This window comes from Onychostoma macrolepis, chromosome 03 (assembly GCF_012432095.1).
Source record: "Onychostoma macrolepis isolate SWU-2019 chromosome 03, ASM1243209v1, whole genome shotgun sequence".
Classification (NCBI taxonomy): Eukaryota; Metazoa; Chordata; class Actinopteri; order Cypriniformes; family Cyprinidae; genus Onychostoma; species Onychostoma macrolepis.
Genome location: NC_081157.1, coordinates 24655112 through 24680099, shown reverse-complemented (window position 1 = coordinate 24680099; position 24988 = coordinate 24655112). Strand labels below are relative to the sequence as shown.

The 24988-nt window shown below is 35.9% G+C and overlaps 1 protein-coding gene across 1 annotated transcript in view; it reads right to left on the bottom strand.

The window, feature by feature from the left end:
• The window catches only part of prkar1b (protein kinase, cAMP-dependent, regulatory, type I, beta), a 78943-nt gene that overhangs the window by 14244 nt on the left and 39711 nt on the right, over positions 1-24988 (bottom strand). The window contains exons 5-8 of the mRNA XM_058769872.1: positions 23154-23215; positions 20762-20808; positions 14304-14462; positions 9905-9965 (exon numbers count right to left, since the gene is read on the bottom strand). Coding sequence (XP_058625855.1) covers positions 9905-9965; positions 14304-14462; positions 20762-20808; positions 23154-23215 — 329 coding nt within the window. The remainder of the gene's footprint in view (positions 1-9904; positions 9966-14303; positions 14463-20761; positions 20809-23153; positions 23216-24988) is intronic.

The window sequence follows — 24988 nt, the reverse complement described above, 5'->3', positions numbered from 1 at the left end:
GGTTTTCAATTTGATTCAGGAATGATTTCTGCAGATTCAGAAAAATTTGATTCAATCAGATTCACAATGAGGTTTAACTCAGGAACAATTTTTGCGAATTTGAAAAGAATCCAATTCACAATGAGATCTGATTCAATTTTAATTAATGATTTGATTCTGTATTTTTTTAAGTGCATTCATAGGATTATGTGAATGCTTCTCCCAATGTGTCTTAAGCAAGAAAAAGACAAACTACTTAAAGGGACAGTTTAAATTCTGTTCAGTCAATTCTGTAAAAATAAAAAAAAATCTATATTTTTTTTGATACTGTGAAAGTCAATAACTACTGTGTCAACTGTTACTCACAGTCTACAATATATTTTATTTTGTGTTAGGCAGAAGGCAGAAACTCATACAGGTTGTGGAACAACTTGAGGATGAATAAATGATGACAGAATCATTTTTGGGTGAACTAATTTTATTGCACCCAGAAACATGAACGTTAAAAAAAATTATAATAATTATATACATATACATATACATTATATATATATATATATATATATATATATAGATAGATAGATAGATAGATAGATAGATAGATAGATAGATAGATAGATAGATAGATAGATAGATAGATAGATAGATAGATAGATAGATAGATAGATAGATAGATAGATATAGATGTTGATTTTTTTCACACATTTTAAGACAAAAATATTATCTTTAAATATTATTAAATATATTTATATATAATATTTAATTATTACATTTTTATTTACATGCACCAATATTGACAATAAAAATAAAGTGTTTTATTTCAGTAGTAGTGGCCATGCAACAAGTCGGCCACTTTATCAATGTTTTGTGCATGAGGATGCAAACGATAGTGTGCAACATTTCTATTAATTTGTGCATGCAAGTAAATTATTGTTTATATATTTTAAAATATTGAATAATACTTCCCTAAATCATGGCTCATTTGATTTTTAGCATTTTAATTCAATTCCTGACCGAAACAAATAACTCACAATCCAAAAATGTTTCAAAATCTGTGCAAAGGCAGTATTTGTACTCAATGCATTGGGAAAACAAGTGAATCGTTACACCTCTAGATACCATTAATCTGATGATACTATGATAACATCATGGTGCAACAAAGCAGCAATTCATTGAAATAAAAGCCACAGAAGTTATAATGAAAAGTTGTTGACTTTCCATCCATACAGAAGCAACAAGCAGCCACAGACGGATATTTTTAGAGACCATTTTAAGAAAGCTTTGCTTTTTTTGAGTGCAACGAGCATCCGGTGGTCCGTGAGTGACCAGTGGGTGTGTCATCAGAGACTCAGACTAATGCTTTTATAAATAAACCGACTAATCAGAAAGACACCCAGGCTTATCGTGAACTTCCTGCAGAATGTGAGGACTGCATCTCGACCTAGAAGAGATTCTGTTGCTCATGGACTACTGAAGCCGTGGCCGTGAGAAATGAAACTACCAAAGCCATCATTCAATACCCACCACATTCCAGAAACCCTTCCCACCTTCTAGCATCCATCACACAGGCGTACCACACACGAACAGAACCACACTGAAACCCTCTGGACTTGTGCAGCACCACTCCATCCTCCAGCTGCAAACAATAATGAACGCCTCTGCCCTTCGCGGTTTGCTCGCTCTGTCATTCATCATTTCCCATCATCCCATTGCAGGACAGTAGCAGGCGATCATTCTCAGATCAGAGCTCATAATAGCATTACCGTTTAAACAGTTAAAAGGGGCCGGTTGTGTGTGGCTGAGGTGTGTGTTTGTGTGTTGGGGCCAGCCTGTCTGCATGCTCCAGACTAATGGTCACTTTATCAGGCTGGCTAAGACGTCTTCACACCCGGGCAGACGTCCACCTGCTTCAGTCGTAACATGAGCCGCAAGTGAGGAAAAAAAAAAAAAATCAACATTGCATGCTTCAACTGAGAAAAAAATGTGTATGTGTGTCTATGTCAGCACCTTACTCTTTTAGGATAATGTAACGTAATATACACAAATACACAATGAAGGCAAAAAATTTTTATTTTATTTTATTTAATAATATTGAATTTATTTAAATATACAGGTGCTGGTCATATAATTAGAATATCGTCAAAAAGTTGATTTATTTCACTAATTCTATTCAAAAAGTGAAACTTGTATATTATATTCATTCATTACACACAGACTGATATATTTCAAATGTTTATTTCTTTTAATTTTGATGATTAGAGCTTACAGCTCATGAAAGTCAAAAATCAGTATCTCAAAATATTAGAATATTACTTAAGACCAATACAAAGAAAGGATTTTTAGAAATCGTGGCCAACTGAAAAGTATGAAAATGAAAAGTATGAGCATGTACAGCACTCAATACTTAGTTGGGGCTCCTTTTGCCTGAATTACTGCAGCAATGCGGCGTGGCATGGAGTCGATCAGTCTGTGGCACTGCTCAGGTGTTGAGAGCCCAGGTTGCTCTGATAGTGGCCTTCAGCTCTTCTGCATTGTTGGGTCTGGTGTCTCTCATCTTCCTCTTGACAATACCCCACAGATTCTCTCTGGGGTTCAGGTCTGGTGAGTTTGCTGGCCAATCAAGCACAGTAACACTATGGTCATTGAACCAGCTTTTGGTACCTTTGGCAGTGTGGGCAGGTGCCAAGTCCTGCTGGAAAATGAAATCAGCATCTCCATAAAGCTTGTCAACAGAAGGAAGCATGAAGTGCTCTAAAATTTCCTGGTTGATGGCTGCGTTGACTGTGGACTTCAGAAAACACAGTGGACCAACACCAGCAGATGACATGGCAGCCCAAATCATCACTGACTGTTGAAACTTCACACTGGACTTCAAGCAACATGGATTCTGTGCCTCTCCACTCTTCCTTCAGACTCTGGGACCTTGATTTCCAAATGAAATGTAAAATTTACTTTCATCTGAAAAGAAGACTTTGAACCACTGAGCAACAGTCCAGTTCTTTTTCTCCACAGCCCAGGTAAGATGCTTCTGACGTTGTCTCTGGTTCAGAAGTGGCTTGGTAGCCCTTTTCCTGAAGACATCTGAGCGTGGTGACTCTTGATGCACGGACTCCAGCTTCAGTTCTCTCCTTGTGAAGCTCTCACAAGTGTTTGAATCGGCTTTGCTTGACTGTATTCTCAAGCTTGCGGTCATCCCTGTTGCTTGTGCACCTTTTCCTACCCAAATTCTTCCTTCCAGTCAACTTTGCATTTAATATGCTTTGATACAGCACTCTGTAAACAGCCACACCTTTCAGTAATGACCTTCTATGACTTACCTTCTTTGTGGAGGGTGTCAATGTTCGTCTTCTGGATCATTGCCAAGTCAGCAGTTTTCCCCATTATTGTGGTTTCAAAGAACAAGAGATACCCAGAATTTATACTATAGGGATGGTCATTTATTCAAACTCAAATGTAAATATTCTAATATTTTGAGATACTGATTTTTGACTTTCATGAGCTGTAAGCTCTAATCATCAAAATTAAAAGAAATAAACATTTGAAATATATCAGTCTGTGTGTAATGAATGAATATAATATACAAGTTTCACTTTTTGAATGGAATTAGTAAAATAAATCAACTTTTTGATGATATTCTAATTATATGATCAGCACCTGTAATATTGAATTATTACATTTGTATTTACATGCACCAATATGGCAATAAAAGTGAATATTGAATAGACAGAATATTCATTTTAATGTAATATTTAATAATATTAAATATATAATATTTAAATATTACATTTTTATCTATATGCACCAATATGCAACATTAAACATTTTTGTAATTTAAAACATATCTTAATATTTTAAAGTTTTTCCATCTAAATACATTTAAAATGAATAATCAAGGTATGTTTTCCACACATTTTTTATTTAATAATTTTTTTTAATTACATTTTTATTTACATGCACCAGTGTGACAATAAATATACAGTGCCCTCCAAAAGTATTGGAACAGTAAAGACAAAATTGTTCTGTTGGCTGTGGATTCAAGACATTTACAAACATGATTAAGAGATGAATATGAGGCAAAACTACAAAATTATTGGGTGATTCAACACATAGATGTTTTACCAGCTAAGAAGCTCAGCACTTTTAGAGTTTCATCCGATGTGAGCATAAGTATTGGAACAGTTGCCTCACAGGTCTTTCTAAGTGATCAGCTGTGTCCCGTTGCATTAATTCTTCAGATATTACAAGCAGGGAATGTGTCGTATCAGTTATATCCATTACTTCTGCATTCTGAATCTTGCATTCGAGAATGAAGATGAGGGACCTGACTTTGAGAGAAAAGCAAGAAATTTGGATGCTAAAAGAAAAGAGGAAGTCAATTAGAGCTGTAGCAAAAACAAAGGGCATGGAGAAATCAAGAGTTTTGAAACCACCAGCGACACCAGCAACCAACAACTACCTGATCGGCTGAGAAAACAACCGTAGTTGATGACAGACAAATCATAAAAGCTGTGAAAATGAACCCTAAAAGACGTGTCTGTAAAATCACCAACAACTTCCAGAAAGCTGGGTTGATGCTCTGACAATCTACTGTCCTCAGGAGACTTTGACACAGAATTACAGATGCTACACAGCAAGATGCAAACCTCTGACCAGCTTCAAAAATAGAAAGGCAAGATTAGAGTTTGCAAAAAAGCACAAAGGTGAGCCAGAAGAGTTTTGGAACTGTGTTTATGGACCGATAAGACAAAGATGAACCTTTATCTAAGTGATGGGAAAGCAAAAATGTGGAGAAAAAAAGGAAACTGCAATGATCCCAAGCATACAGCCTCATCTGTAAAGCATGGTGGAGGTGGTGTCATGGCATGGGCATGCATGGCTGCCTCTGGAACAGGCCCTCTCAACTTTACTGATGACTTAATGTATGATGACAGTAGCGGAATGAATTTGGAAGGATACAAAACCATCTTGCCTACCAATATTCAAGAAAATGCCACCAGATTAATTGGGAAGTGCTTCATATTGCATCAGGACAATGACCCAAAACACCCTGCCAGTTCAGTCAAGGAATTTATAAGGGCAAAGAAATGGAAAGTCTTAGATTGCCCAAGTCAATCTCCAGATTTAAATCCGATTGAACATGAATTTCACCAGCTGAAGAGGAGAGTAAAGGCAGAAACTCCCCAAAACAAGCAACAATTGGAATTGACTGCATTAAAGGCTGGGAAAAGTATTTCAAAGGATGAGCCCAAGAGTCTGGTGATGTCTATGGGTCACAGACTCACTGCTGTGATTGTGAGCAAGGGATCTGCAACTAAATAATAGCTTTTAATCTTTTATATCTGCCTTATGTTCAACTGTCCCAATACTCATGCTCACATCAATGAGTGGGATGAACTCTAAAAGTGCTGTTCTTTTTATTTGGTAAAACATGTATGTGTTGAAACGGCTAATAATAAAATGTGACATTCTGTAGTTTTGTCTCATATTCATCTTTTCATCATATTTGCAAATGTCTTGAGTCCACAGCCAACAGAACAATTTTGTCTTCACTGTTCCAATACTTATGGAGGGCACTGTACATATCTGCTTATTGTTCCTGTTTTTAAATCAATTGAACAGTGTTGCTTATATCACCAGCCAACCTCATTATATCAGGTTTTATATCACCAGCCAAGTCATTATGAATATATTATAAATAATATATGAAGTATCTGCCAGCCCTGATTATGAATGGCTGTTAGCATGTGGTTTCTAGGGTGCTTATTAGTCAAAGACAAAAGTCCACCTCAAAGTTTCTATATTATGCATATGAGTCAATATGAAAATAGGGCTCTTATTTTTTAAGAAATTTATTTTTTGCGCAAGACCTCATAAACCATCGTAAAACACTCCATGGCTTCACGAAACAGTGCTGATTTCACCGCAATCTCAAAGAAATCTTACGCAAACAAAAACATGCCCCCCTCAAAGGCGAGAAGACGAGCGAAGAAAGAGGTTTGGAGAGTGAGAGAGCTGGACGTTTGAAGACAGGCCGTGACAGGGCTGTGAAACGAAGAACACAGAGAGAAAGAAAAACAGAGGAAACCGAGAGGAGGAGTGTGTTTGTTCAGCCATTTAATAACCCCATTTAGAGCGACGAGTGACCTCAGGGTGCTGAAGGATGAGGGGTCACCACAGAACTGACCATCTTAATGTTCATCGCTCTCTCCCCTTTGTCTCTCTCACCAAACAAAACCACTGGAATGCAAGTCAGGGTAGAACTGGCGTTGCGTGCCGCAGCGGTGTCTGTCGATCAAAGCTATGCTCTTAGAAATAAGGGTTCTTCAGGCTAGCATAGAGGGTTCTTCAAATTCAGCTTTTAAAAATAAAGGTTCCAAAAGGGGGCATTTGCTGCAATGCCATAGAAGAACCACTTATGGTTCCGCAAAGAACCTTTCACTGAACAGTTCTTAAAAGAACCGTTTTTTTCTTAGTGTGAAGAACATTTTAAATGATCTACTGTAAATAACATTCTCCACTATAAAGAACCATTTGTGCAATGAAAGGTTCCATAAATGTTAAAGGTTCTTCAAGGAACCATAGATTCCAATAAAGAACCTTTATTTTTAGAATTTGTACAAACTTCAGCTTCTAAAGAACCATTTTTGGACACATTTTTGGTTCTTGAGTTGCTATATAAAACTTTGAAGGTAAAACAAGTTCTTAAATGTTCATTTATAGGTTCTCCTGACCAGTGCTTTGAATTTGTGGTTATTTAAAACACCAGCACATGATGGAAGAACCAGACAATAAAAAGTTCTCTGTGGAAATTTTAAATGTTCTTCTGTGCCACTTGACTATAAAACTCTTTGCGGTTCTAATTTGAAAATTTATTTTTAAGTGTACACCTTTTGAAGTTGTAAATAAAACAAATTATTGGAGTGTGTTTTAAAAGAAAACACTATTGTAGTTTTTCTACAAAGTTTTGCAGTTAATTCCATGTGTTATTTGCAGATTCTTTTTTTCCAGTTCTAGAAGTTTTTAAACACAACAAGCCTCAAGGCTGTCGCACACCAGACATGAAGCTCAGTGCCACGTCGCATCGCGCCACGTCTTTAAAATTCAAACACATTTGTTTCTATGAACGTACGCACACTGGCGGCGCCTAGCAACGACTCAAAACAATGTAATGACGTGGCGCAACACAGCGCTGCGCTTCTCGTCCGGTGTGCGACTGGCTTCATTCATAAAACACAAGCAGAATGCATTTTTGCGTAATTCTATCATAAACCCATGCTTTATTAATTTATATTAACTTATGAATTAACATGTACAGTGGGGGAAAAAAATCAATTGATCCCCTGCTGATTTTGTACGTTTGCCCACTGACAAAGAAATGATCAGTCTATAATTTTAATGGTAGGTTTCTTTGAACAGTGAGAGACAGAACAACAACAAAAAAATCCAGAAAAACGCATTTCAAAAAAAGTTATAAATGGGCTTGCATTTTAATGAGTGAAATAAGTATTTGATCCCCTATCGATCAGCAAGATTTCTGGCTGAAGGTTCGAGTTGCCAAACATCAGCCTCGAAACCTTAATGACTTGGAGAGGATCTGCAAAGAGGAGTGGGACAAAATCCCTCCTGAGATGTGTGCAAACCTGGCGGCCAACTACAAGAAACGTCTGACCTCTGTGATTGCCAACAAGGGTTTTGCGAAGGGGTCAAATACTTATTTCACTCATTAAAATGCAAAACAATTTATAACTTTTTTGAAATGCGTTTTTCTGGATTTTTGTTGTTATTCTGTCTCTCACTGTTAAAATTCAAATAAACCTACCATTAAAATTATAGACTGATCATTTCTTTGTTTTTAAGAACAATTTACACTTAAATTCATTGTGCCTGGGTTTGTTCACATGGACTCATTAATTTACGCAAGAATAAGTAATTTATGAAATAAAAGTTGGTAACACTTTACAGTAAAATTTCAGTTGTCAATCTCCTTGTCATGAACTTGTTAACTACATTATCTAACATTTAATTACAATAAATAGTACTTCTAGTTGTATCTGTTGCACTGTGAACTAACCTGAACAAACAATGAAGAACTGTTTAGTACCTAACATTAACAAAGATAAACAAATGCTGTAAAAATATATATTGCTAATTGTTAGTTGATTCTAGCAAATGCATTCTAGGGCTGTGCGATTTTCCAGATTTTATCGATTAATTCAAATTTAAGGTTTTGCCACGATTTTATTTTTTAGAAATTGAGGAAACGCGATTTTGAATAGAAATATTACCAAACGTTAGAATTAGACACTTTGACAATATGCCGGTGAGAAAAGAACGATCCAACCGCATGTCGCCACACGTGATTAACGCTCACATGTGACGCTCTGTGAAGGACCATAAATATAGCGCTAGGCGCCATTCACACAGAATGCACTTTTGTGTTGACAAAGATGCGACGCAGGCAGTGGAATAGGAAAAAATGCAAGATGGGAGTGAACTTCTTTTAACTTGAGCGCTACATTTTTAGAATGCCGTTTCATGCAAGAGACGCTGCAGACGCGAGTGCAACAGCCAAACATGTCCATGTTTACATAGAAAAACAATGGTATAGCAGCGCAATCGAATAAAAAACCTGTAACTACTCATGTTTGCATCATGGTGACAGATTGAAAGCGTGTGAAAGTGTTTTTACAGAACATTTATAGTTAATAATGGTCTACTTGTGTTATACCTTCAGTCATTTTGAATTTGAATTACCTTGACATTTGAGATTTTTTTAAAGCATTTTTCTCATATTATTTCTGAACACATAATATGCATAAGACTAGATGTACAATATGTACATGCAGCTTTTCTGCAAAGATATTTAACAAGTGATTTGTTTAACATTTACATCATGTTGACAGCTTCATGTGTGCTGCACTTGGAATAGAATATTCTTTAACTAGAGCATGGCTATTCAATTAACTTCATTTGAGGGCCGGATTATCGAATTGAACATTTGAAGGGTGCCAAGGGGGTGGGGGGCCGTCCCGATCTTTTTCTGGCTTATAAAATTGGAAATTAAATTTAAATGCATATTCAGCAGTAAAATTAACTAATATTACCAACAGTAACATCTATAAAAGGTTAACATTAGTGCTGTCTGCCATTCAATTAAAAAAAATAATTAATTTTTTCCGTAATTAATTCCAAAAATTTGACTAAACGCATATTAATATATTTGTGTTGTCATATTTTCACACTGAACTTCCAAATTAATATAGAAACAATATAAAGATGGTATATTTTAAATGTGTGTTAAATGGCATTTTTTCACTAGCCTGTTATTAATGAAGAAGTATCATTGATACAAATAATGTTATTGTTGTCTCTATTAAATCCATTTTTCCCTAATTTTAGCTATTAATTATAGCCATTTAATATTACAGTATAATTGAAATGTTATGATATTATTTTTAACATTTAATAGGCTTTGAAAAATGTAACAACTTTTTATAAGTGAACTTAAAACAATCTTCACATAAACTATAAATTGTATGCATAAGCTATATTGATTATTCTTTATTCAAGCTACAAAAGTTAATCAGCAAGCAGAGCAGTCAAGCGATTTCTCTTTTTCTTTAGTTCTTTGATTTACATCAAATCACAGACTGCAGCAGGTTTCACTTTAAAAGCAGCGCGGTTTCTTTAATAAAACCTGATGCACATGACGCGGATGTGACATCCAATTTTCTCCCAACTCTTTACAGTCATTTTGGATTTTATAACTGATTTAAGACTGTGTTTATGAGGTAACTCGCCAAAACCTCGCCAGCTGACGAGTGGAACACACCAAACAAACAAGCTCGACCGTCGGCTTGGTGTGTCCCAGCCTTTACAAATCGAAATCTTTTGATGGGATTCTATTAAAGTTCTCATAACTTACCAAGTATAGACACCTTACTGAGGAACTCTTCATACATCTTCCTCTTCCTCAACGTGCTTCCCTAAAAAAAACAAAAAAACATTGAAGGGGCAGTAAGAAGACACAAGACATCAGGTAACAGAATCCTTTGCCCTCTAATCAGTCTCTACAGAACAAGAATAAGAAACACGGCGCTGAGAACAAAGCTGGGGGAATTTCCTCAAACACTCTGCTTTAATCTGAATGTTTATAGTTCTTCTTCAGCAAAGTTTGGGCTTCCTTCTCCTTTGTTCCTTGTGTTGCCTTTTTCAGCTCTGTCTCTCTCTAATACTCAAATAAAACAAACAGAAACACATTAAGTGGAGACGGTCTCGTAGGAAAGAAAAATCACAAATGATCTTCTTAGTGTCTCAATTGTTTCTTCAAGACAGGGATGAGATTAAATGGAGAAGTGGAGACTGAAGTCTCTGCATTCTCAGATTTAAGTAATCTCATGTGGGATCCTCAGGTGTTTATTTCTCTTACTGCATGTCAACAATTGAGGCCATTTAATTTTAGGAGAAACATCTGAGTCAAAATGTTTCTCTGAGATGGGCTGTAAAACTGTATTCACTAAACCACCTTCAAATCGAAGACAATGAAACATATACGCAAATGTCCAGCCACTGACTGACCGTGAAGCTCTTCTCTCTTACGAGGTCAGTGACCTCTCCTCCCCTGGTGTTTGAGAAGATACAAAAACATCAGAACATCTGAGATGACCTGCAGACACTGAAGTGAAGCATGACATCGTGATCTACAGCGTACTGGCGAGTGCTGGTCAAGCTTAATGGATTAGTTCACCCACATTTCCCAAATAAACAGTATATGTTTTCTGTAGACAGACTCTTTGGGGATCTCTTTACTAGAGCAAATGAGAAAGACCATGCACATAAAATGTGAACTAAAACACTTCTGATAGAGAAACATGAGGCACATTCTAGTGCATTTTTATGTTTGTAAATGTCTCCTCAAATAAATAACCGAAGTACAGTATGTTTTCCTTGCAAGTTAGTCTAGGCCAGTGATGGGCAAACTTGGCCCTTCCAGGCCACTTTCCTGCAGAGATTTGATCCAACCCTGATAAAACTCACCTGCCTGTACCCTTCTAGTAGTCTTGAAGACAATGATTAGCTGGTTCAGGTGCATTTGATTAGGGTTGGAGCTAAACTCTGAAGGAAAGTTGCCTGGAAGGGCCAAGTTTGCCCACCCCTGGTCTAGGCAATATTTTGAATAATTGTAATATACAGTATTGAGTATTATTAATTGGAAAATAAGGCATGAAAAAATTAAAAATTAAAAAAAAAAAAGAGAAAGAAAAATAATACAATAACTTGTAACTTGTAAAAAAATACATTAAAAAATGTATTAAATAAAATATATTTAAAGAAATAATATGTTTATAAAAAAAATAATTCTCATTATAATATATCTTCTTTTTCAATTAGCATAAATTAAACTTGTACAAATTGTACACGTCGATTTTCAAGAATTAATTTCTTACAATCATTAAAATTCTCATTATATTAAATATATTTTTCATATTACATTATAATATAGTTAAATAAATAAATAAATGAATTATTTTACTCATTTCAATTGAAAAGCCTTTCAGAATGTATGTTGAAAATGTTAAATCAAGAAGTAAAATACTCAAATGTAATGTGAAAAATATATTTAATATGCAGTATAATAGAATTATATATAAATATAAAACACATAAATATTATTTCATACATAAATATATTTCAGTCCAAAAGCCTTTTAGATTGTGTGTTGGCAGGTGCGGCAAAAAGTTAGTTTTAGGCCCTGTATACATACACACACACACACACACACACACACACACACATACATATATACACACTGAACAAAATTATAAACGCAACACTTTTGTTTTTTCTCCCATTTTTCATGAACTGAACTCAAAGATGTAAGACTTTTTCTATGTACACAAAAGGCCTATTTCTCTCAAATATTGTTCACAAATCTGTCTAAATCTGTGTTAGTGAGCACTTCTCCTTTGCCGAGATAATCCATCCACCTCACAGGTGTGGCATATCAGGATGCTGATTAGACAGCATGATTATTGCACAGGTGTGCCTTAATAAAAGGCCACTCTAAAATGTGCAGTTTTACTGTATTGGGGGGGTCCGATAACCAATCAGTATCTGGTGTGACCACCATTTGCCTCACGCAGTGCAACACATCTCCTTCGCATAGAGTTGATCAGGTTGTTGATTGTGGCCTGTGGAATACTGGTCCACTCCTCTTCAATGGCTGTGTGAAGTTGCTGGATATTGGCTGGAACTGGAACACGCCGATCCAGAGCATCCCAAACATGCTCAATGGGTGACATGTCCGGTGAGTATGCTGGCCATGCAAGAACTGGGATGTTTTCAGCTTCCAGGAATTGTGTACAGATCCTTGCAACATGGGGCAATGCATTATCATGCTGCAACATGACGTGATGGTCGTGGATGAATGGCACAACAATGGGCCTCAGGATCTCGTCACAGTATCTCTGTGCATTCAAAATGGCATCAATAAAATGCACCTGTTTTCCTTGTCCATAACCCCACCGCCACCACGGGCCACTCGATCCACAACGCTGACATCAGCAAACCGCTCACCCACACGACGCCATACACGCTGTCTGCCATCTGCCCTGTACAGTGAAAACCGGGATTCATCCGTGAAGAGAACACCTCTCCAAAGTGCCAGACGCCATCGAATGGGAGCATTTGCCCACTCAAGTCGGTTACGATGACGAACTGCAGTCAGGTCGAGACCCCGATGAGGACGACGAGCATGCAGATAAGCTTCCCTGAGATGGTTTCTGACAGTTTGTGCAGAAATTCTTTGGTTATGCAAACCGATTGTTGCAGCAGCTGTCCGGGTGGCTGGTCTCAAACGATCTTGGAGGTGAAGATGCTGGATGTGGAGGTCCTGGGCTGGTGTGGTTACACGTGGTCTGCGGTTGTGAGGCCGATTGGATGTACTGCCAAATTCTCTGAAACGCCTTTGGAGACGGCTTATGGTAGAGAATTCAGTTCATGGGCAACAGCTCTGGTGGACATTCCTGCAGTCAGCATGCCAATTGAAGAGGAAGATGAGAGACACCAGACCCAACAATGCAGAAGAGCTGAAGGCCACTATCAGAGCAACCTGGGCTCTCATAACACCTGAGCAGTGCCACAGACCGATCGACTCCATGCCACGCCGCATTGCTGCAGTAATTCAGGCAAAAGGAGCCCCAACTAAGTATTGAATGCTGTACATACTTTTCATGTTCATACTTTTCAGTTGGCCAAGATTTCTAAAAATCCTTTCTTTGTATTGGTCTTAAGTAATATTCTAATTTTCTGAGATACTGAATTTCGGATTTTCCTTAGTTGTCAGTTATAATCATCAAAATTAAAAGAAATAAACATTTGAAATATATCAGTCTGTGTGTAATGAATGAATATAATACACAAGTTTCACTTTTTGAATGGAATTAGTGAAATAAATCAACTTTTTGATGATATTCTAATTATATGACCACCAGCACCTGTATGTATGTATGTATGTATGTATGTATGTATGTATATATATATGTGTGTGTGTGTGTGTGTGTGTGTGTGTGTTTCTATAGTGTCAAGGTATATTTGCATGCACATTATGACTCACCATGAAGATTTTATGCTCAGTGTGGACGTGGAATGACACATTTTATAAACAGCTTTATGAATTACTGACTGATCTCTAATTGACTGCAGCCACACACACAATAATTTATTGGTTTAATTAAGAGCAGCTCAGCATTACTGCAATCTGACAGGCTGTCTCTCCTCTCACAAAACACTGTCTGTGTGTGTGTGTGTGTGTGTGTGTGTTAAGAGAGTAAGTCTGTTTGAAAAGTGCATGTTTGCATAAGAAAGCAAGGAAGACACTAAAGAGAAAGAAAAAACAAACGATGGCCTGACAAAAAAAATAAAAAATCTACATTGGTCCCTTGTCAGGCTCTGTGTGGAGAACAGTTTCCACGGAGGCTCGCGGGCCATTAGAAATATCCATTTACTCATTCCCACAACACACACACACAAATACACACACTCTACAAACACAAACACTGCTACAGATGGAACACTTGATGCAGATTACACTGCAGAGTGAGACAGTAAGTATTTAGTTAAAGAATACCAAAGGCTGGAAAGTTTGGTTTAGTTTGAGTATGCCAACGGCACAATGGTCAAAAGTTTCAATCTGGAATATCATGACATCTGAGTGGACGGAGGGAGGGCATTTAAAGGAACAGTTCACCCAAAAATTACAAATCTGAGAATACTGACGTCATTTATTGCCCCTGTGTAATGCAAGTGTGTGAGTGTGTTCATACCATGAGGATGCGGCGGTAGCTGTCTCTGTCTATTCCCCACAGTTTCAGGTCAGTCTTGGCTTTCACAGTAGCAGCTCGAGGAGTTCCGTATATCAGGGCTAACTCTCCAAAACTACCTCCCTCTCCAATACTAGTCACCCATTCACCGTTTACATACACCTGCAGAGAGAGAGAGAGAGAGAAGTCATTGCTTAATTTCTGTTTATAATGCACGTGAATATGCATAACTTGTGTGGTTAATTGAAGACAACAGCTTTGACAACACATTTGACTTCCATAATACTTTTGAATTAAACAGATTATTCATGATTGGAATAATGATTCATCGGGGCATTTTAGGACTATTTTAATTTTCATGACCATTATATATATATATATATATATATATATATATATATATATATATATATATATATATATATATATATATATATATATATATATATATATATATATATATATATATATATATATATATATATATATATATATATATATGCCAAGACTGCTAAAATTCTCAATTCTTCTTTTATTTTACTACTGCAATGTAGTAAAATGCAATTTTGTGATCAACACTTTATTTTCTTTACATCAACAAAACAAAACAAAACAAAATCTATTCAAACAAATAACAGGGAGGGGGGAGCAACAGACACACCATCAACAATTTCAATTTGTAGTAAAAAGGACAAAACAGAATTCACATGAGTCCATAGATTGACAACAATTGAACATTCCCAAAACATGTGGAGAAAATTACCTGCTGATACAGTGTTACAGATATGACAGTTATAGGTCAATTGCAGTTTCATTTTAAACATCTTGTAAGGAGTTATGTATGCTCTATGGATGACTTTGAAATGGATAAGACGATGAGCCAAGTTTTTAGAAGTTAAGATTAGATTAGACCACACTCTCTCCCAGTCGACCGATAAATCAAAATCTGTTAATTCACGATTCCAGATAGATTTAATAAAAAGAGACTTTGCAGTGTGATCATTAAGTTTACTATATATTAAAGAAACAGATGGCCGACCAGAGGGTGGTGCGATCCAATCCCATATAGGATGAGAGGAAATAGGGGATGCCCAGGGAACTCCATAGGCCTTGAGAGCAGAACGCAACTGAAAAAAGACAAAATATGATGATGCTGATAAACAAAACTTAGTTCTTGATGTAAGCAGAGTCCCTGGTTATCATATAAGTCACCGCATGTGTTTCTGCCCAATGTAGACCAAGAGGGCTGGACAAATGGCCAATTTCAACATAAAAAAATAAAGTTGTGCCATAAGTGTGTTGTTACAATATTTGAAAGGTCCTCCCATCAGATGTACCACCCTTAAAATAAAATCAAATTTTTATAAATAAAATAGGTTTTTTTAGAAAAATAGTTTGTTCACCAGTGCCAAATTTATTTAATAAAAAACTGTAAAAACGGTAATTTTGTGAAATAATATTACAATTTAAAATAACTGTTTTCTATATGAATATATTTTAAGATGTAATGTATTAAATTTCATAAAACATAATATATATCTATATCTATCTATCTATATATCTCTCTCACTCTCTCATATATATATATATATATATATATATATATATATATATATATATATATATATATATATACACATACACTTGGGACAATTACAATTGTCATAATGTAATATAATATAATATAATACAATACAATATAATACAATTTTAACAGATTTTTACTGAAAAAATGTATTATATAAAATGTATTTATATTTTTGAAAGAAGATTTTTAAAAGTGCATTCATAATATTTATATTATTAAACATACTGTAATATTATGAAATATTATTACAATTTAAAATAATTGTTTTCTATCTGAATACAATTTAAAATGTAATTTATTGCCATTTATTGTAATTTATTTGTTGAATTTTCAGCATCATTACTGCAATCTGTCCAGTGTCACATGATCCTTCAGAAATTATATGTGTATTACACCAATTAGATTAGAACTGTGAGAAAATGTGCTGTCATGACAAAGTTACAAAAAAAAATAAAAATAAAAAATAAAAAAAATAATTCACACATTTCTTGACAGATTTCTTGTGAAATTCACATTTTGAATAAGATTATGAAAATGAATACTGTGAACTGATGAACTGTACATAAAAATACACATTTAAACAAAACACAAAGTGACTATTTTTCCATCTTCAAGGACTGACTGAACTCTTGTTTTAGATTAATGATAGTCATGGCCATTAATAGTGAGACAGGTGATCTGATAACACACTCGCTCCTTCTATCTTCTCAACCCTGTTGGATCCTCTAAAGTGTCTTACGAGGAATTAGATGATACCTTCAGACTCTTTCCCCTGTTTTGTCTTTCATTCTGGCATAACCGTAAGATGCTAGCGAAGAGAATATCTCAATGAACCTGTGTGTCAGCATGTGGTTTTCAACAGCCACACACATAGAGAAGCACGAGGAGCCTCCTTCTCATTTTCCACAGAGGCTGGTTCGGTTTCACCTGTGGACACACAATCCACTTGTTGATTTTATGAGGAGAGATAAAAAAACCTAACACATGGGGCAGAAATAAACGCTCATCTTCTGTCCGGCCCGGGCCAGGCATCCTGCCAGCCATCTAAGACACATTCCACAGGTATCTCTGCTCTCCAGACCGGCCAGTGGAACAGGTTCAGGTCACAGCCTCCTTAGAGCCGGCCAACATGTCACTTAAGGTGAGAAAGTGTGCTTACTATTCTTGCAATAAGCCTTCTGTCGCACATTAAAGGGATAGTTCACCCAAAAATGAAAGTTTTGTCATCATTTACTCACACTTGTGTCGTCCAAACCCACATGAATTTGTATGTTGAAGAACATTATGTAACGTTTTTTTTTTTTTTCATATGGAAGTCAATGGCTACCAGCAGTTTGGTTAAATACATTCTTCAAAATATCTACTTTTGTAAGTTTTTGTGAGGAAACAATAATAAAAAAAATATAATAATTTTTGGGTGAACTGTTCCTTTAAGACATTTTATTGGAACAACTTCCATAAAAACAACGGCAAATATTACTTCAAGTGACTGAAAGTGCATGTTTTCTTCTCGAGAGTGTGTGCACGTTAATGAATTCCAAATTTCCCAATTAGCATGCAGCACTACGCGCTCCAAAGTCACAGCAGATTTATCCTTTCTGCTAATGAGAGACATCACCGTCGCATTCGAGATGCATTCCTGAACGATAGCATGTGTCTGGGAGCTTTATAGAGCTGTGCATTCTCACTTACACACATGAGCAGATGGGTTAATGTCTGTATTTTGTATGTGTTTGAGAGCATTAGCGAGGTGAATGCTGGACGGAGCGAGCAGGGCTCTGCTGGTCTCAGTGCGCTGGCTCTGACCCAAGAGCTCGATACGCCGCAATCTGATGTGGCAGTGACCCAGCGCTGACTCAACGTGCCCTCGGAGCTCGTCCAGAGCAGAGGAGAAATATTAGCACTAATATTATCACACAGCAGATCACCGAGCACATCCACGAGGAGAACAGACTCAGGACAAACAAGACTGCTAATAACATTAAGATCAGCAGGGGTTTCTTGCTCTTTTAAAATAAAATAAAATAAAATAAAACTTGATGAATTATGTAGACATACTCTAAAACCTCTATATTCAAAAATGGACCAATCAGAAATGGCCAATGTTATGATGTCACAAGCATGAATACATTAACATATAACTACTCATATTCATGCTCTACTGTTCAAAAGTTTGGTGTCAGTAAGACTGTTTTTCAAGGGAATTAGTACTTTTATTCAGCAAAGAAGCATTAACTACATCAAAAGTCACAGTAAAGACATTTATAATTTTACAAAAGTTTTCTATTTCATGTAAATACTGTTTTTGATCTTTCTATTGATCAAAGAATGCAGCAGCACAACTGTTTTAACACTGATAACATAATAAATGCTTTTAGCAGCAAATCAGCATATTAGACTGATTACTGAAGGATCATGTGACACTGAGCACGTTTATATGCACATCAGTAACCTGACAACGCAAGTAAGCTGCGTTTACATGACTTCATTAATAAATCAGGTTATTTCCCTGACGTCAAAATATAATCATTAGAGTATCTGACTCAGAGTAGCCTATTCCATACATTTGTCAGTTGTGATGTTAAATTAAGCTTGCAACATGTCAGCGGGAAACGTACAGCTCATATATTATCCTCTCATGCAGTTATAAAAGCAGCATTGTGACTGAACCACTTCTACTTCTGCTGCACGAGATGAGAACACATTTTTATCATTTTCTGAGCCATGAAAAAGTCTGCTTTTGTGATATATTTCCTTCTTTCTTTTATGTTACAAATCACACATGCGCACTTCAATAAGCCGACAGAAAGCGGGTATATAGGGCGAAATCGAAGTAAGAGGCAAAAACCTACCTGTTACGACCGGTTTATGCTTAAGCCGTTTATGGCCTTACTCCGATAAAAGAAAACGGGTTACCTCGTTTACATGACCACATGTGTTTTCGGCTTATTAAGCATAATCGGCTTAAGAACGTGCATGTAAACGCGCTCACTGAAGACTGGAGTAATGATGCTGAAAATTCAGCTTTGCATCACAGAAATAAATTACATTTAAAAAAATATTCAAATAGAAAAGTTATTTTAAATTGTTATAATATTTCACAACATTTCTGTGTTTACTGATAAAAACAAAAACAAAAAAAAAACAGCCTTGCTGAATATAAGAGACTTCTGTTAAAACATTAAAAAAATCCTACCAACTCTAAACTTTTGAACAGTAGCATACATTCATATTCATTCATTATTCAGCATCTTGGCATGTGGTTGTTAGTTGTTTCACATAAAGTAATCATTTACACATAATCTTAAAGTTACAGTAGCATAAACAGTCTGTTTGAAGAGTCACAGAGAGCGTGGAAAATGGTCATAAAAACTAAACTATGACCATTAACAGTTCAGGAAGCCATGACTGCCATTATTAATGCACTCTGGGGAAAAAAAATAAAATGCTAGAAAAGTGTGGAAAAGAATGCTTTAAACTAAACAATCCTACTTACAACAGAAACAAAGAAGGGGGGTGGAAAATGCTACAGATTCCTAGAATGATAAAGACAACCTCTGAGAGAGAGAGAGAAAAAAATGCATTTACAAAGACTATCTATTTTAAAGCTTCTTATCTTCTCTTTAAAACAAAACGTGGGAAGTGGATTGACTGTGGAGATAACGACACATCATTTCACTTGAACTTTATCCATGTCATCTTTTGGGAAGGTAAAACAATGACAGTAAGTGTTCCACTTTTTTAGTGTTAAAAAGGTCAGTGGGTTAGATTTTTATCATACAGCACAGACCTACTATTATATATCTGGATGTTTCAGAATTTCTCTTATCCTGGCTATGTTCACACTGTCAGTTTTTGGGATTGACAACCGCATTTACTTACAGGTGTGAGTCTAGAAATGTCCTGTTCACACAGCAGCTTACAGTTGTGTTTGGAATACTGTCTGTATGAACGAGCAACGGGAGTCAAGCCTGTATTCCTTACCAGTAACTATAGCGACAGTGACCAAAGTAAAATCAAAGATGGAGACGTCCATAAAACTGAAAGTCTTATCACTTTCTGACACGACAAGAGTCCAATCGAGCCCTGAGTTCTTTCGTCAAATCTTCATTAACCGACAGCAGCTTTTAAATTTGGGTGGAGAGCAGAGCAGATCATCTCTCTCGCGTGCTGTATGACGTGACAGACAACTAGTAGTCCAGTCCGGTTCCGTTCACACAGCGCGTGTGTTCCGAGAACGCAGTTGTGAATCCTGAAAATTTAAAGGTGTGAGTTCGGTTACAGAATGTGGTTGTCACGCCTGTAAATAACCGTACTGTGTGTGAACGTAACCGTATTAAGGACTCAAATACAGGACTGACAACCGTATTCTGCTGCAGTGTGAACGTGGCCCAGGTAACATTTCACACCAAAGTCAAAGGGGAAAACACAATTTAAAATTCGCATTAGGGAAATTAGTACAATTAAGTATACTCCCATCCCAAACTGTCACTACTGTACTGAATTTGAAATTTTAATTGATTAATTTTTAAATGTATGATAACCATTCCAATGATACCAATAATTAATTTAAAAACATATATATACATATTATACACACACACACTCAGTAGTCAACATTTGAGGTGGATCAAAACCTTTCATCAAGGTTGTCCTAAAACCAAAATGCGTTCTTGTCTTAGCTCAACTTTCATGAACTTTTTTTGATCCATGGATCAAAAAAAGTACCTAAAAGTTTCATAAGATCCACCCTACCACACTTGCTATACTGATGAATATATTGCAGATGTATACATTTATGCTGATAAGTTGCATATACCACAGCACATGGGTGCATTTGACTGTAGAAACATGTATGAAATACTGAACTCACGTCAACTTCTCCTTGATCAATCACATAAAAGTTGTCTCCTTCATCACCTGAGAAGGAAACAAGAGAAAACTGTGAGTTTATTCCAATCAACCAACTTCAGGAAAAAGACTACCGATAAATAGCACTCTTTCCTTCTTCCTTTTCCTTGTTTTTCTGCTCAGTTGTGAAAATCTACATAAAATATTGAACATACACTACCATTCAAAAGTTTGGGGTCGGTAAGATAAAATGTTTTTAAAAGAAGTATTATGTGCTCACCTAGACTGTATTTCTTTGATTAAAAATGAATGTTTTCTATTTAAATATATTTTAAAATGTAATTTATTTCTGTTGATGCAAAGCTGAATTTTCAGTCTTCAGTGTCACATGATCCTATATGCTGATTTGCTGCTCAAGAAACATTTCTTATTATTATCAATGTTCAAAACAGTTGTACTGATCAAAATCTTTGTGGATATTTTTTTTCAGGGTTCCTTGATTATTAGAAAGTACCAGCATTTGTTTGAAATTGAAATTTTTAGCAACAATGTAAAAGTCTCTACTGTCACTTCTGGTCAATTTAATGCACCCTTGCTGAATAAAATTATTAATTTCTTTACTAAAAAAATGACTGACCCCAAACTTTTGAGCAGGTTATCTGCTATAAAGTTAATTGGTCAACCTTTTAACCGTGCATTAGCATCGAGACGACCCCACAGCTAACAAAAATAGCCTAAAAGCCAAAAAACTCCCATTTTAATTTCATGGGACCTTTAAATTCAGGACGGAAAGGAGGAAAAGATAAATAACGTTGTCTCATTCCCAGATTCCATCTCTTTCCGACTCGCCGTTTCCCAAGAACACACACACAGTGGTGCGTATCAAAGATAAAAGATGGCACACCACTTTAAAAGAGTCAGCACCTCCCAGAGTGGTGTCGTCTAAACGATTCCCAGGCTTCTTCATCTACACCCCATTTGAGAGATTTTAATGGACGACTGGGTGTGCCAGAAGCCACGGGCCCTGATCAACATCTCCAAGTTAAAGGCCATTACATAAAGCATTTCTGTAGGTTCAGGGGCTCTTTGATGTCTGAGTGTGTGTTGAAATTGGTGTTTGGGATCCTGGTAGCGAGCGTGTGTGTGTTTGCGCATGCCGAAGAGTTAAAAGAGCCCGTGATCCGTGCGCTGCCGAGTTCACGCGGGTTCACAGGGCTAATTAACACCGAACACTCTAAGCGCTCGTAAATCACACCAGCGATTTATCTTAACACACTCACCGATCGCTAGTGCCTTACACGCCATCTCTCTCTCTTTCAATCCGTTCAGCTCATTTTTCTTAGTATTGTTCCTGTCTTCCTGTCTTTTATCACCTCTGCTCTGAAGTTTCTGTTTTTTGGCTAACAGATCCTTGAGTCACAGAGTGCAGTCAAATATTTGACGAGAACAAAAGCACACACTTCTACACACACACACACACACACACACACACACACACACAGACACACAAAACATTGCGCATTCCTAGATCTCGTTTTATGGGCAATCTGCCCATGTTAGATAAATGCATCGAAACTCTGCTTCAAGAATCACATTGCACAGAGAGTGTGTAAGACATGCAAGCAGTTCACTGTTCTATTTCGCTTATGAACTCCACATGAAACCAAAAAGAGCTCATTGTTTGACTGTATAAAAAAAAACCTCATCACCCACCGTTCCTTCTTACATAACTAAAACAATCTGAAATGCATTTGTGAACTTCGTATCAGCACTTGGTTTTGACTTTATGGTTGCTCTTCCATAGCTCAACATGAAGGTGTCATCATTCAGCCTTGTCTTTATGTGACTGTTGCCATACTGTAGGCCTGAATGTGGAGAGAACAGGATGGGGAGCATTGGTCTCTGAAGAATTTTAATGAGAAATGTATGGGTTTATATAGAGATCACATTGCAGATGACTGCAAATACAGTTTGTTTTCAAGAGACACATTTCTTCTGGAGAAACATCAGAAGATTTCAGCTACCGTCTCCATATGCTTTGAGATATTTCAGTCTTTCTACTTCAAAAAAGCACATTTAGTTCAATGCATTACTTGCAATTTCTTTGTAATTATTTGTGAAATTTAAAAGTAATTTATTGGTGAAAACTGTTCAGTTTAGAGATCTTTCTTTGGTTTGCATTCTGGTGTTTTGCACTATATGCACTGCATAATTGTTGTGTAACATTAAATACATTACATGAAATAAATGTTCTAAGGCCCAAAAACATACTCTACACAAGTACTTTACATGACCACAGACACCTTGAGCTACACAAGCCTGCTTTTATGTGCCATTTTGTTCCAAGTTAGCTAAATCTTGGATATAAAAATTGTCATTGAGGGGAGAAAAAAATATGCTTTTCCATACTGTACCTTGCTGAATTACTGTCTCCCCGGCGATGTGTGTGACCGGGAACATGGCATCAAATATGTCACTGGGGGGAAAAAAGGGATATATTAGATTAAGCTCTCATTCAATCATTGAAAATACAAAAACAAATTCAGAATTCAGTTCAACGGTAATATTGGTGTCTTCTTTATGACTGGAAAAACAAATGCCAATGCTGTAGTCACAGAGATCAAACGCTACTGTATCACAACCTTCTACCCACATTTTCACATATCCACAGAAACACACGTGTTTAACATACAAAAGACAACAGCAAACTAATAGTAAATGCTCATGCTCTGCTCTTTACGAGACACACACCCTCAAACAAGAAACAAAACCGCACAGCCGTGCCTGTGTGAAAGCAAAGAGTGTCAGAAGTGTTACAAGTTTATGACCCTGATAATGCACTTCCATTCTTTGTTTCAGGAGCCACTGGTGTGTCAGTCATTACACATGACCCCTGACTCCATCCCACAATACACCTCTACTGTTGCCGGTTGTAAGCAGTGTTTATTTGCTGCTGCTGTTGTGCTGTCAGTGCCTCAGTAGTTGTATTTATGTTATGTTTGCATGCTAAATATGTAAATATGAGGCACACAAATTGAGGAAACAATTATGACTGTAACACAAACAGTGTTGGATGAGCTACAACCAATAGTATTTTACACTGTAAAAAAAAAAAAAAAATATATATATTTTCAAACTTATTGGAGTATGTTAAGACAATACTCCTTTTACTTCAAAAATGTGTTTAAATTCAATGTTACTTGTTTCTTTGTATTTATTTATTTATTTTAATTTTTTTGTGAAATTTACTAGCAAGTGAAAATCATTTCAAAGTAAATCCTACACCATTATTTTAATTATTATTTATGTACTATTCGAGAAATTTTTATTTATTTTTTTAATGAACTTTAATGTTATATTTTATTTTAATTTTATTTGCATTTTAGTAATTTTGCTATGTGCTTTTCTCATTTTTATTAGTTTTTTAAGCCATGTAGCTTATTTATTTCAGTTTTAGTTTTACTAATTTTAGCACTTCAGCTTAAACTATTTCAAATAGTTTCAATAATTTTCTGTTTTTTAAGCTTAAGTTTTCACTTCATATTTATATATACTTTTTAGTTGGCATTTTAGTAATTTTGCTATGCAGTTTTCTCATTTTAATTAGTTTTTTTTTAAAATACCATTTAACTTTGATTTGCTTTTATTTCATTTGTTTTAGCTATAATTTGAGCACTTCAGCTTAAATTATTTTATTTCAGTTAGTTGTCATGCAACATTTATCATTTTTAAATTCATTTATCATTTTAAAAGTCTTTCAAGCTTACATTTTTCATTTAATATTTTTATTTTATTTTATTTTGGCTGTATTTTAAATAGCAAATAAATAAATAAATAAAATAATCATTTTGGTTTCATTTTAGTTTTAGTTAGCAATAACAACACTGCAAGCCACCCTTTGTATTAATTAATACAAGTATATAGTGAGCTTAGCAAACACTGGTAATAATGCAACTACAGCTAGCAAAACATGTAGAAACAGTGAGAAGTTGTTAAAATGAGTTCCTTTGAGTTCATATGCATGAATATAAAAGTAATTGCATGCATTATACTTCAGAGGAAGCTTTAATGCAGTGATTAGAGGCATTGAAGCTCATATTCCAGTCTTGAGAGCAAATAATGGAGCATCTGGTAGGTGGTCTTCAGTTGCAGGCACTTGGTTTTAGAAGTTTACTGAGTGTAAAGGATGTTTATTTAAAAAGTTCCACCATGAGAGCTCTCATCAGCTGTCTGGCTGCGGGGATTCCCC